General features: G+C 38.8%; 2 protein-coding genes across 2 annotated transcripts; both read right to left on the minus strand.

Annotated features, from left to right (window-relative positions):
• Positions 1-6,644: 6,644 nt before the first annotated feature.
• LOC149228394 (uncharacterized) lies at positions 6,645-7,271 on the minus strand. The gene has a single exon (XM_089380765.1). The coding sequence runs from the start codon at positions 7,269-7,271 to the stop codon at positions 6,645-6,647; it is 627 nt and encodes a 208-aa protein (XP_089236891.1).
• Positions 7,272-7,447: 176 nt separating this feature from the next.
• LOC149228395 (uncharacterized) lies at positions 7,448-8,359 on the minus strand. Its single transcript, XM_089380766.1, has one exon. It carries the CDS (start codon positions 8,357-8,359, stop codon positions 7,448-7,450), a length of 912 nt encoding a protein of 303 aa, XP_089236892.1.
• Positions 8,360-14,365: the final 6,006 nt, after the last annotated feature.

Consider the following 14,365-nt stretch of genomic DNA (forward strand, 5'->3'; position numbering starts at 1 on the left):
GTTATTTTGTTATGATTTGTCATTGACATGGAGGATTTCCTAGATTGATAGTGGTTTTGCCTAGCCTTTCCATTTCATGGATAGACATGGTGTTGTGAGTTTTTCCATTTGTTTTCTGATTGGTGCTCATGTTCCTTATAGTTGTGGGTTGAGTTACTAGTTCCTAGAGCATTGGTTGGACAAACGATTTCGAATCCCTAGAACAACTTGGGTTGAGTTACTAGTCCTGGAAGCCTTGGTTGGACAAATGCTCTGGTGCCCTTGGTGGGTTGAGTTACTAGTCCTGGAGCCTTGGTTGGACAAACGCTCTGGAGCCCTGCGACAATTGTGGGTCGAGTTACTAGTCTTGGAGTCGGGTTGGAACAAATGCATTGGACCCCTGGACAGATCAGGTAGAGATCGATTTGGATGGTGTTAGTGATGTTCGACTATGAGGTGGAATCATTGGTTGAGGGTTGAGGTTGTTTGGCCTTTGGAATCCCTAATTTGGTTTTGGTTGGTTTAATCCATAAGATCCCATATTCATGCTTGAAATATGGCACGACGGTGATTGGTTGAAAGAGAGATTTGGTTTAGCCCAATCTATGGTCAGGTGGTACATGGGAGTCCCTAACTTGGCTGGTAACTTCATATGTTAATAAGAGTTATTATTCTATTGTGATTCATGTACATATGTTGGCAATATGTGGTGATATTATGGCTGAGTTTCCATGGTTTACATGCTAGTTAATTTCTGATTATATGTTGTTCGTATGATGTGTATCTTCTATAACTCTTGTCATGAGTTGTTTATCTATTTATTGGTCAATAAATGTATGAGCTAACATATGTTATTGCAACTAAGATGAGAGGGCACTAAACCTTCTTGATGATTCTCAAAACCCCATTGTTCAAATATGTATTCATGACCTGTAGATTACATGTTTTCCATATGTTTAATGAAATGTCTATCATGGTTAGGCTTGGCTAGGTCAAGTCCTTGATCAAGTTTTATGTTAGAGGCTTTGTCTTTGTGTCATTTATTGTTTTGGAAAGTCTCATCAAGTTCTGGGCAGTGATCTGGAGTCTAGCCCTGAAAAGGTGGCACTGATGTCGCAGTTGCAAGCACATAATTGAGAAATTGGGACTGCAGTTTCTTGGATGTAGTGTTATCCATGTGACTGGAGGGTTACAGTTTCCTATATGCAGTTTTATGCCTGCGACTAGGGGTCTAGGTTAGTGAAATGACTTTAATCAACTCATGATTTGAGAACTAGGAGTGGTTGTTTAGCTTCTGAGTGTCCTGTAAATCTTGTAGGATGTAAGTTTATGGTTGGTGTGTTTAGTTGTCGGCCCCACTTACATAAGTGAAGCTTAGAGGCTGGGCCATGTCTTTGTAGTTCTTCCTCTTATGTTTACCTTGGCAGCCCGATGAACTTAGGTAAATGTGGGAGGAGGGCGTTACAGGTTCGCGAATGTGGAAAAGTTAGCTATGATGGAAGAGGGCGAGGGCGACCACCCCTCCCTCCTTGACATGACCAAGAGGAGGAGCTCTTCGACTAGGAGATTCCACCCCACATTTGCTATTTGGTTGCAACGATGGAGGCATATGAGCGTAGATGTCTGGGTGACGAACAATGGGCAATGAGAAACCTCTTAGCGCACCACCTTTAGAACATTGAAGAAGCCACGGAAGGAGATGAACACATAATGGTGGAGGCCAACATCAATCTCAACAATGACCATCTCTCTCTGAAAAAATATTTGCATATTATTTGGAATCAAGTTTCCTCCCATCCCTCCAACTCCAACACCCACCAATTCCAAGAAAAGTTCTGCTGCAATAGACTCTTCTCATCGAATGACCATTCCTCCTAACCCTAGTCGTACAACAACACAAGAAAAGGAAAAGAGCTTGAAGGACTATGGAAGTTCACCATCTAGCAAGAGGCTTGAGCCAAAAGTCGATATTCAGTTAAAGAATCGTACCAACATTGCCCAAGCCACTAAAGGAGGATCCTTTTAGCTCGATGCAAGATCTATGGTGCTATGATTGAATTATGGGAGTGTCCTCCCTAGCTACCAGAAGGATATGATGACCCATTTTCGTATTTGGACATGTTGGAGAAGGAAAAAAGGCTAAAGCCAAGAAACGCTAGCCTCAAGAAGTTCTAATGCCAATCAACCAACATGACAAGGTCCCTCATGAGGCTATATATGCCTTTGTCTTCTTTTATTTTTCATAGTTATTTCAATTTTACCAGTAAATCTAGAAAGCATAACTTTTGTACTACCTATGTTCCAAACTGTCTTAAACTATCATATGCATTTTCCAAGGGATCATCTGGTTTCCCTTCCATGGGCAGATGATCCCTCACAAGTTTATTTCTGACTAGAATAGGCACTTTTCAAACAACTCTTCGTCTGAACACAAGATTCTCCAACTCACCTAAGCTTGTACTCTATGTAAATAATTTTTGGAAATATTAAGTTCTCTGCCTGCTTACAAAAAAAGAATATTAAGTAGTATATATCTATCTTAGTTTTGGATTTATCAAGTATCAATAGAGATCAAATCTCTCAAAACGCAAACCTTTTCTTAGTGAAAAACTTGAGGAAAAGTTTGCACCTCGAGAGATTTGATTTTTTTCGATATTTGGTAAATCCAGAGTTAAGATGGATTTATGATAGTGCTTTATAATATTATCTATGCTACATATAAATTTAACTTCTCTCTATGTAAACATATTATCATTTTTAACTTTATTAAAACCCCCATAATACCAAATTTCTCTTTTAAAACACACTTTTCAACTCTCTCTCTCTCTCTCTCTCTCTCTCTCTCTCTCTCTCTCTATATATATATATATATATATATATATATATATAGAAGTCTCTAAAGACTTGAACCTAAGTAGTCAGGGAAACAAATTGTTTACCAAACCACTTGAGCTAAGATCCTTTGACATTATATTTGGATCAATAGAGACCATATATTAACCTTGAAAGTGATGTCCCAACTGTTGTCCCTATTTAGGCAAAGCTCCCTTTTTTACCCCTGCATTGCTAGAATGATATCACTTTTAGAAATATCAACAATGCACTTGCAAAATACATTGATCGAGCCAAGCCACTAGAGGGGATCTTCTCCTGTGCAAGGATATGCATGGAGGTAGATTTGGATAAGGGCCTCTCAGCAACAATAACCTTAAATTTGGATAGTTGGACCTATATTTAGGATGTTTACTATGATAAACTTCCTTTTAAATGCAAAGTTTACCATGAATATGGTCACTTTGCAAGAAGCTACAAAATGAAGTAGGAGGAGAAACAACAACAAGGGAATGAAGGAGAACAATGAAAATAGAAAAAGAAGAGAAGAGGCCCAACTAAACAACATAAAAATCTTCCAAAGCATATAGATTAGAATATGAATAAAGGGAAAGGACTAACTTCCCCTAAGTGATCCGCTTCGGGTGGAGGGGAAGGATCTAGTAAATGCCAAAATGGAAAAAAATCATAGCTTTGAGGCTCTCAATTCGATGATTAAAGAAGGGGAAATTGTTGAAACCAATGTACATGAACATGTACAAAATTTGGGACTAGGGCATGAAAGAGAAAAATGATGAATCCATACCAACATAATAAAATGATCCAATACCAGACCAACAAATAGTGGAATCTTCCTTGGAAGAGGAACAATTCCTCTCCCCTAAAAGCTTAAAATTGGGTCCTTCCTTTTCTATCTCAACTGATGATAAGTCGAAGGAAGACATGGAAAAATAATTAGAAAGGCTTCAATGGAAGGCTAGTTGATGAATCAATAGAGAAGTAAGGCATGAACAAATAGAGAAGGATAAGTAAACAGGAACACAAGAAATCCTAGATCCAAAACTAAAGGGGTATAGAGACATAAGAAAAGGAGGAAACTCAACCCAATTGCAAGGGATTGTGGTCATAAAAAAGGATGGAGGAAGTGAAATATTTGATCAAGAAAGAGAGACCCTTAGTTCTCTTGCTCTAGGATACAAAATTGGGGGATCAAGAGGTCCTCCAAAATCAACAAAAGATTTGTAATGGTAGTGGGATTCTTTTTGTTAGTTCAAGAGGATTTTCAGGTTTAATTCATGTGAGATATCCACCACGTGGTCACACTGTTCGCTTAGATTGCTAGAATCTAGTTCAACATCTCAGTAGGTGACTACTCATTTTATACATATTCCTTCAAATAAAGTATGTTCCTTTGTCAATATTTATTTACATGCATGTTCAATTCAGAGAAAAACATGATTGCCAAAATTCCTTAGTGGTCCTTGGGGACACTATTATTGGATCAGAATGCATATTAGCATACTTTCATGTATTATGGGACCATAACAAAGAAGCAGACAAGCTTGCTAATGATGAATGCAAATTGAAAGCAAGAGAATTTCACATCAATGGCCAAATTAGGCCATTAATTATCCATTAATGGAGCCTTCTCAAGACTACAACAAGTTCATAGTCATCAAGGCCTTTATTAACAATTATCAATTAGTAGTTTTATTTTTTGTAAATGTTGCATTCTATTGGGGAAATTCTGTAAGGTGTATACCTACAAAAACCTTATTTTTGTCACTCAATAGTATGCTCAGGAAAGTTTAGCATATCTCTTGGATAAGAGAAAAATAATAGAAATTTTGAAGAAGTTGCTACTAATTCCTAAGGTATTTGCCACAACCAGGGATTGATTTATATAATATAAGTACTCTTTCTAGTTAATAATAATAAAAAAAACCATAAAACATATAGCTACATACATATGCACATGACATTTTTCTTTGACATGTCTTATAATTTCTTATAATCTAATTTTTTAATGTGATATGCATAGCATAGACTATATGTATATATAGAAAGACTATTGTAAGTGTTAAGTTTTTATATGTTTATTTTAGATTTTAAGTTTATCTGGCCGTCTTTTGGAAAATTGTGGTTCAGATCATCCACAATATTATGTGCATCTTGTCGACAGTTCGAATCCCCACGAGGACCCATCTTCAGGACAAATGTTTGAGTGATAGATTGAAGGAAGAGCTTACAGACCAGAACCAGATAAATACCTAAAGCATAAAAAAAACCAACTAATTTAAAAAAACTAAACTAAACCTAAACCTACATGAAAATAATTAATAGATTAAAATATTTAAATTATTATATTGATAATATATGTAGTTATTTTATTATTAAGTAATTTTAATAACAATGACTTTTTATTTTATTTTCTACTAATAAAGATTTTAATTTTAGCAAAAGTTAAAAAGCTAAAACATCAAATTAAGAAAACTAATAAAATCTTTTATTTAATATGAAATAAATTAATATTAATATTTTTTAATAATAAGAATTTTATTTTATTTATTTTCTAATAATAAATTATTTTTAATTTATGTAAAAACCTAAAACATAAAATCATTAAAAATCTTTTATTTTACTATGAAATAAATTAATAAATTAATTTTATTATTAGTAAATTAATATTAATATCTTAGTAAAAAGTAAGAAATGAATTTATTTATTTATAAGTAATTTTAATAATAAATTATTATTAATATCAATGAAAAACCTAATAAAATAAATTGTATTATATTTTATTTTATAATTGAAATATATAATTATTTAAATAAAAAAATTTCTTTTATTATTATTAATATATTAATATTAATAATAATGAGATTTTTTTTTAAATGCTTAAGACCTAATTTTTAACCGAAAAAAAAAAAAAAAAAAAAAAAAAATATATATATATATATATATATATATATATATATATATTTAGGTTTATTAACTAATAAATATTAATATAAATTATATTATTAATAATATTTATTTATTTATTTTGTTAATAATAATTAATGGAGTTGTCTAACGAGGCGGAGGAATTGCCTGGATGGCTAAAAGTCACTGAAAGTCGCTGGAATCCGGGCAAAAATATTTCAAAAAACCTTGTAAAGACAATCTTTGAATCGTGTTTTTAATGGTGGAAATGGATTCAACACCATCAAAAACATCTAGGACACCTAAAATTTTGAAGTTTAACAACTATAACTTGGATTTACAAAAATCCTTGCCGGATTTTCTCTAAATATAACCAAAATTTCCATAACTTTCTGGGCAACTCCTCCACCTCGTTAGACTACGCGATAATTAATTATTTATTTATTTGGTTAATAATAATAATTATTTATTTTTAATGAATAAATAAATAATTATTATTATGAATAAATAATTATTAATAATAAATTATTTATTTATTAATAATTAATAATTTAATCACTTCTTAATGGATGTTAGTTAAAAATGTTTCATAAATTTTAAGAGGTTATTATTAATTATTAATTTAATCAATTTATTAATGGATGTTAGTTAAAAATGTTTCAAAAATTTTTAGAGATTAAGGCTACGAGAGAGGATTCATACCTAGAATACTATACCTCAGAAGACTTGGAAGTGTTGATATGCCTAATCATGGGAAGCCAATTTCCATTGATCTCATTCCCACCATCCCTGTTGAGGTTATTCAGACATTTCCTAATCTCAAGCGCCTCTCTAATTTTCCTCTTTTGATAATGATCTTCCCTAGCGATAATTTTGGCGTTCTCCAGACAAACATGATGCTTGGTTTTTTAGGAGTGCTCTACAAGGGCTGAAGTGGGTGATTTCCCATTCTTGATATCTGCTCCGAGTTCTTTAAGTCTTGTTTTTAAGGAATGCCCTGTCTCTCCAATATAACTTCTGCCGCAAGAACAATCAATCTTATAAACTCCCTTAAGCTGCTGCTGATCGATGTTATCCTTGACAGATCTCATTCTTTGCTTAATTGTTCCACATGTCGTAAACTGAGTGAATATGTCTTTCTTTCTTAGAACCTTGGCGATCTTATCCGTAACCCCTTGAATGAATGGAAGGTAAACTATCCCACAATTTTCTTTAGGGCCCTTGGGGAGGACCTTTCCTTCAACTCTTTTTATAGCTTTCTTAATATCATTTTCCTTGTATCCTATATCCTTAAAGACAGAGGTTAAGTGCTTAATCTCCTCATCAAGGTGATCGACGTCGAAAATTCTAAGGGCTCTAACAACAAGAGTGTTAAGGACCCCAAATTTTTGGGATGGATGATGGTACGAATCAACATGAAGATAGCTTTCAGTGTGGGTTTTCTTCCTAAAGACCTGGTGTCCCAAAGTACCATCCTCCTTTTTTATCATGAGGACATCTAAAAAAGGAATTCTACCTTTTTCTTCAAGCTCCATAGTAAACTTAATTTTTGAAGAGATAGAGTTAAGATGATTAAAAAACTTCTCAAGCTCAGTCCTACCATGAGTCCATTTTAAGTTGGTGTCGTCAACAAATCTTTTCCACCATGCTAGTTTCAAGGGGTATGAGTCAAGAGCCTTTTTCTCAAAATACTCCATGTATAAATTGGCGACTATTGGTGACAGAGGGAACCCATTGCGACCCCAGATATCTTCTCATAATAACTGCCCTGGAAACTGAAGAAAGTGGAACGCAAATAGATCTCGGCAAGTTTCGTTGTTTCTAGATCAGTGACTTCTTTTATAACATGAACAACCTCATCCAAGGGGATCTTGGTAAATAAGGATACTACGTCAAAACTAACCAAAATGTCATCCTTATCAACCCTCTCATTTTTTATAAGTTTTACGAAATCATTAGAGTCTTTTATAAAAGAGTCTGTGTTCCCAACTAGAGGCTTCAGAATCTTAGCAACATATTTAGCTAATTCATAGGTGGGGGATCCAATGGTATTAACTATTGGTCTCAGAGGGATCCCTTCTTTGTGAATTTTTGGTAACCCATAAATCCTAGGGATAACCTCACAGGAAGGCATTAACTTCTTTTTTATTTTATCATCAATGTTGGACTCCAAGATTGCCTTCTTGACCTCTTTTATAACCTTGGGAATGGGATTGGTGTTAATTCTCCTATAACTACCACAACTGAGATGATCATTCATTTTATGAATGTAATCATATTTATCTAAAACAACAACTTCTCCTCCTTTATCTGCCTTAAGCACCACGATCTTGTCATTATTACGAAGGGACTTGAGAGAAACCTGCTCATCCTTGCTTAAATTACTTTTTGGCGGTTTGGCTTTTCTCATTATAAGGGAACATTCCTGTCTTAAAACTTCTTTGTCGTCTAAGGAGAGGCCATGAGTCCCATTCTCAATGTTACAAATAATGTTCTCAAATGGAATGCTTCTAGGAGTAACGACAAATCCCAAACCCTCGCTGAGAATTTTAAGAGCTTCATGACTAAGCTCTAGGGAGGAAAGATTAACAACCTTCTTCCTAGGATCAAATTTTGAAACCATTCACAAGAGTGATATTCGAAAGCTCCTTGTTGCTAAAAACAAAACTAATCAAATCGCATTTTTTACTCCTCCTACGCTCGAAACCAAGGTGACTGACCTTCAAATGCTCTTCTATGCTAAGGGTCTTATGCCTCCCTCCCATGCTGGAATCAACTGAGTCGTTATCATCATTTTCGATAATCAGGTTAACGACTTCATTGGAGTTGCTAACCTCGGTTCTCAAACAACTGCTGCACTCACCTTTCGGCTTCTCAAACCTGCAACCATCATTTTCGATAATCAAGCTTACGACTTTGCTGGAGCTGCTAACCCCGGTACTCAAACTGCTGCTGCGCTCATTATTCGGCTTTTCAAACCTGCAATCGTGGTTACATACATTCTCAATGTTGCAATAATCGTTATAAACACTTTTAATCACCTTTGTTGGGAATTCTGCATTGACTGAGACCTCAGGGCAGCCGCTGTTCTCTTCAAGAGAGAAACCCACGCTTCTTATACTTCCTAAATCAACTCTGCAGTCTTTAGGCGTGTTTTCAGAACAAATTGCCTTTCTTACTAAACTGTTGTTTATATATATGTTTATTAACTAAATTTATATATAAAGTTTTGAAATATTATGAAATATTATGGTTATCAATATAAATCATCATTATTCTAATTTATATGATTCTAATTTATATGGTAAAATGGTTTTATTTATACTTTATATATATTTAAAAACCTTATATATAAAAATATTCTTATTTCTAATTCTATTAATGTCCTATAATATTAGGGATAGATACTAAAATGAGAGTAATGAATATCAACACTCTAGATCCTCTTTTGGAATTGTCGTGTCTTTCCATGACATAAATATCCTATCTTAAGTTGGATCTTCAGTGAATTGATATTATTTTTTTAGTTGAAACTTGAGAGCATGATGAATCTAAGGTTCCTCACATAGATGGATTCATTTTGTGGTCAACTTGGAACAAGAAATCCTCTTAGAGAGGAACTGGAAGAATAGTTTGTTATATAGAAAAGAACATCTCTCCTCACTCTTGGTTTTATAATATAGATCCCTTCATGGGTGCCTGATGTGTATTTCATTTTTTTGATTGCTCGAATGTTTGCTTTCTTTGTTTATCGCTTAATTTCCTGCTTAGGAACATTACAGTGGTATTAGAGCCTAGGTCTTGGGTCAACTGTGGGGATTTTATCCTATGAGAGAAGGGGGCCAACAAAATATTACATACATGAGGCAGAGGTACCGAAGCAAAGAAAGATTGTTGGAAATCACTCCAGACATGAAGGACAAGGGGAAGGCAGTGGTAGCAGGGGAAGATATGGTAGAGCCCAAGGGCGGGGAGGAGATGGCTTTCGACAGCCTCTTGAAGGATTTGAATGATTTAGAAAAGGGGAAGAAAGAGATGCTGGAGGAGATTAAAATGCAGAACCGGGATAGAACCACCCCTAGGGGATTGTTATTTGGGGAAACTTTTGGAGCCTCTCAACAATTCAATCACCCTTCACCCGCAGCACAACCCCCATCAGGCAGTGGGCCAACTCGAGCCACACTACCCTCTTTCATGCCTGTGGCACAAATTGAACCAGCAGGGAATAAAGACCCTTCACAGATGGGAGAACACTTTAGAGAATGGAAGTCTAGGGGTGCAGACTTCAGGGAAGCACTCCCTTTAAGAGATTTCTCCAAGCTCAAGCAACTATGGAGGACAAGGCATGCATATCTATGGGTTGTAGAGAACCATAGGGAGGATGTACTTCCCTACATTCGATGACACTGCCAAGTGCACTACTCAGGCCTAGATTGAGAAAATGGACACGTATTTCCATCTCAACTGGATGACAGAGCTGGAAGCCATCAAGATGGCCACGCTGCACATGGAGGGGGAAGCCCACGACTGGTGGTTTCATGGTTTGGCCACCCTGGGGCATGCTAATGTGGCTTCATATGAGGATTTCACCAGGAGGGTGGTGGAACACTTTGACCAGAGGGATTCAAAGGCTCATTTCAGGGAGCTAACCCAACTTCGCCAGACAGGCAACCTAGAGCAGCACATATTAGAGTTTTTGCGAGTTTCGGTGATGGTACTGCACCTATCAGATGCTCAGAGGGTATGCACCTTCATAGAGGGCTTACTCGAGACCCTACGTGGACTGGTGAAGTCACACAAACCCTCCATGTTGCAGGAAGCAGTTATGTGCACCCAAGATTTGCAGGGGGCCATTCCCAAGACACGAGCACCTTTTCCTGCACGAACCCCTTTTCCCCAGAAGGGGCATGACACTAGACCCCCACCTCAGAGAACCACCCAGGGATGGGGGCAACTGGATGATGAGACACGGAAGGACCTCAAGAGGAGGAAGTTGTGCTTCACTTGCCGGGAGCCCTGGGCACTAGGCCATCAGTGCACTGCTAGCAAAGCACATTATATTGAGGTCTTTTCAGACAATGACCAGGAGGATGAGGTGGAGCAGGAGTGTGGTATGGGAGAAGTTGAGAGTCCCGCAAATAGGGGACCACCACCACCACCTCCACAGGGAGGGGCATCCTTTGCCCCATCTGGGGGAGTCCTTGCTTCTTTATGCGGGGTCCCCAAATTCTTAACATTGAGGATTAGAGGCACTATACAGGGACAATGAGTGTCGGTCTTAGTTGATAGTGGGGCTACCTACAACTTCATAGATTCCCAGTTGGTTCAGAGGAGGGGCCTCACCACGACCAAGTTTGAGGGCTTTTCAGTCCTGGTACTAAGTGACCGTACCATGCAGTGCACTCAGTATGTGCTTGTGTTGACAGTAGTTATGGGGAACTACTATATGACAGACCATTTCTTTGTGGTCAATGTGCCAGACACCAACGTGGTGATGGGTGTCTAGTGGATGTACTCCCTTGGGCGAGTCACTACTGATTGGAAGAAATTAGAGATGGAATTCAGCGGACCAGATGGAAAATCGATGGTCCTTAGAGACATGCATTAATATCCACCCCAGACAGTATCAGTGCATAGGATGGAGGCAGATCTGCGAAATGGGGACATAGCATGGGAAGTGGAGCTGAGGATTTCAGAGATCGAAGGGCAGGCCTAGCTACCACCTCCTTACATACAGGCCTTGTTGGATAGGTACTCAGTGGTGTTTAGGGATATTTCACTAGGGCAACCACCAGATAGGGGATTCGAGCACACCATCAAGCTGGAGCCAAGTGTGCAGGCAGTGATCTCTACCCCTTATATGCATCCTAAGGCCTATAAGGACGAGATTGAGAAGGTCCTGAAAGAGCTATTGGCATTGGGCCATATCAGGGTAAGTTCCAGTCCTTTTGCTTCTTCAGTAATGTTGGTGAAGAAGAAGGATGGAACCTTGCGCATGTGCATTGACTACTAGGGCCTCAACAAGAAGACACTGAAGAACCACTACCCCATTTCCCACATTCATGAGTTGATGGATGAGCTTAGAGGATCCCAGTACTTCTCTAAGGTAGATCTACGTTTGAGGTACCACCAGATCAAGATGAGGGATCAGGACATCCCCAACATAGCTTTTCGGTGCCATTATGGGCACTTCGAGTTCCTGGTCATGCCATTTGGGTTGACCAACTTCCTGAATAATTTAATTCATGTATGAACCATGTGTTCTGGAGGTAGTTGAGGAGATTTGTGCTGGTTTTCTTTGACAATATCTTGATTTACAACAGGACTTGAGAGGAGCATCTCCAACACTTGGAGGAGGTGCTCCGTATTTTGGAGGAGTAACAGTTCTATGCCAAGCTATCCAAGTGTGAGTTTGGCCTGACAGAGAAGCTCTACTTGGGGCATATCATTGGTGCAGATGGGGTGAAGGCCCACGAGGAGAAGATACGAGCTATCCATGATTTTCTAGTACCCAGAGATGTGACAATGTTGAGGGGATTCTTGGGCATTTGCACCTATTACTGAAAGTTTGTCAAGGGATTTTCGTAGTTGGCAGCACCCCTGACAAATTTGACTAAGAGATGGGATTTCACATGGACAAATGGGGCACAAGCAGCCTTTGACCGCCTCAAGGAGGTGATGAGTAGTCTTCCCATTTTAACACTTCCGAACTTCTACCAGCCCTTCACAGTGGAGTGTGATGCATCCAGGTAGGGAGTCAGAGCGGTACTATCTCAGGATGGGCACCCCATTGCTTTTGAGATTTGGAAGCTCTTACCCCATGAGTGGTCATATTATATATATGACAAGGAGATGTTGGCCATCATGCATGTCCTGGCTAAGTTCTGACAGTATTTGGTGGGTAACAGATTTCGGGTGAATACTAACCACAAAAATCTTCGTCACTTCATGGGGCAACAGGGCCTAAACGACAGAAAACAGAGATGAGTTAGAAAGATGTAGGCCCATGATTGGAAGGCCAAGTTATTGGTGGAATATTCCAAGGACAGGAGGGCATGCAAGATTCTGGAGGGTACCCATGTAGATGAGCGCTACTGGGTGATGGATGAGGTCATCTACTACAAGGGGCACATATTTCTAGTTCCCAAATTGAAATTAAGGGAGAGAATGCTCCAGAAAACACATGAATGGCCATTGTTGGGGCACCAGGGGTTCAGGAAAACATACATGGCAGTTAGGGAGAACTTCACATGGAAGGGCCTCAAGGGGGACATGTTGAAGCACGTATAGGAGTGTGAGGCATGTTAGAGTAACAAAGGGGAGCTGATTCATCCTGCTGGGTTATTACAACTGCTTCCCATCCCCGAGGGGAAATGGGAAAGTATATCCATGGATTTCATCACGGGGCTTCCCATAGTACAAGGCAAGGACTGCATTTATGTAGTGGTCAACCGATTGACCAAGTATGCCCACTTTTTCGCCATCCCCACCAGATATTCGACTTCATAGGTTGCAGAGCTGTTCTTTAGGGAGGTATTTTGGTTACACAGACTTCCCAAGAACATCATGAGTTATAGGGATAACAGGTTCATGGGAGGCTTCTGGCAGGAGCTCTTTAGATTGGTTGGTACCGAGCTCACCCCTAGAATGAGTTACCACCCCCAGACAGATGGCCAGACTGAGCGAGTTAATCAGTGGTTGGAGGGGTACCTGAGGAACTACATGACTGGGCAGTAGAGGGTTTGGATCTGATGGCTTCATTTGGGTATGTATTGCTACAACACCACCCATCACATGTCCATCGATATGATTCCTTTCCATGCCTTGTATGTTTATGATGCATTACCTTTTGCTGATGTTCTTTTTGGAGATAGCCGGGCCCCAAAGGCCAAAGATTGGATCTAAGAGAGCCAAGAAATCCTCAAGGATCTCAAGGATAACTTAGTAACAACACAAAACTAACAAAAGGTGTATGTAGATCGACACCGGACCGAGAGACATTTCGAGGAGGGGGATTTGGTGTACCTCCTGTTACAATTGTACAAGCAGACCATGTTGAAGCAAAGGGGGCCGAGAAGCTACAACCCTGTTTTTATGGGCCATACAGGGTAATCAGGTGAGTTGGGGAGGTGGCCTACGAGATGGAGCTGCCTCCGGGGAGAAGGATTCACAATATATTCCATGTCACATGCCTTAAAAAGGTGCGGGACAACATGTGACAACAACAATAGAGTTACCCCTGCTGGATGAAGAGGGTCACCTGGTTTGGAGCCTGAGGCCATTTTGGAGAGGAGGGAGAGGAAGCTGAGGAGCAGGACCATTAGGGAGTTCTTGGTACACTGGAAGAACTTGCTGGATGAGGATGCCACCTGGGAGGGTGAGAACATTTTGGAGCACCCAACTCTGAAGTTGCTAGAGGGCAAGCAACATTTGGAGGGGGGGGAGGACTATCATGTCCCTTCCAAAAATAATTTGTAACATGATTTGTCTCTACACAATTTTGCACAATTTTTCCAAGGAAAAGGACCCAAGAAGTTTCGACTTAGGGACTTAGGATACATACAAGCAGATTAGTTTGCTAGTGGAAGGTGGGGGCCACCCACGTGGGAAAGCATACTAGGCAATTCAA

The sequence above is a fragment of the Pinus tabuliformis genome, chromosome J, assembly GCF_031772625.1.
Source record: "Pinus tabuliformis cultivar Carrire ecotype Pingquan chromosome J, CPIR1, whole genome shotgun sequence".
Lineage (NCBI taxonomy): Eukaryota > Viridiplantae > Streptophyta > Pinopsida > Pinales > Pinaceae > Pinus > Pinus tabuliformis.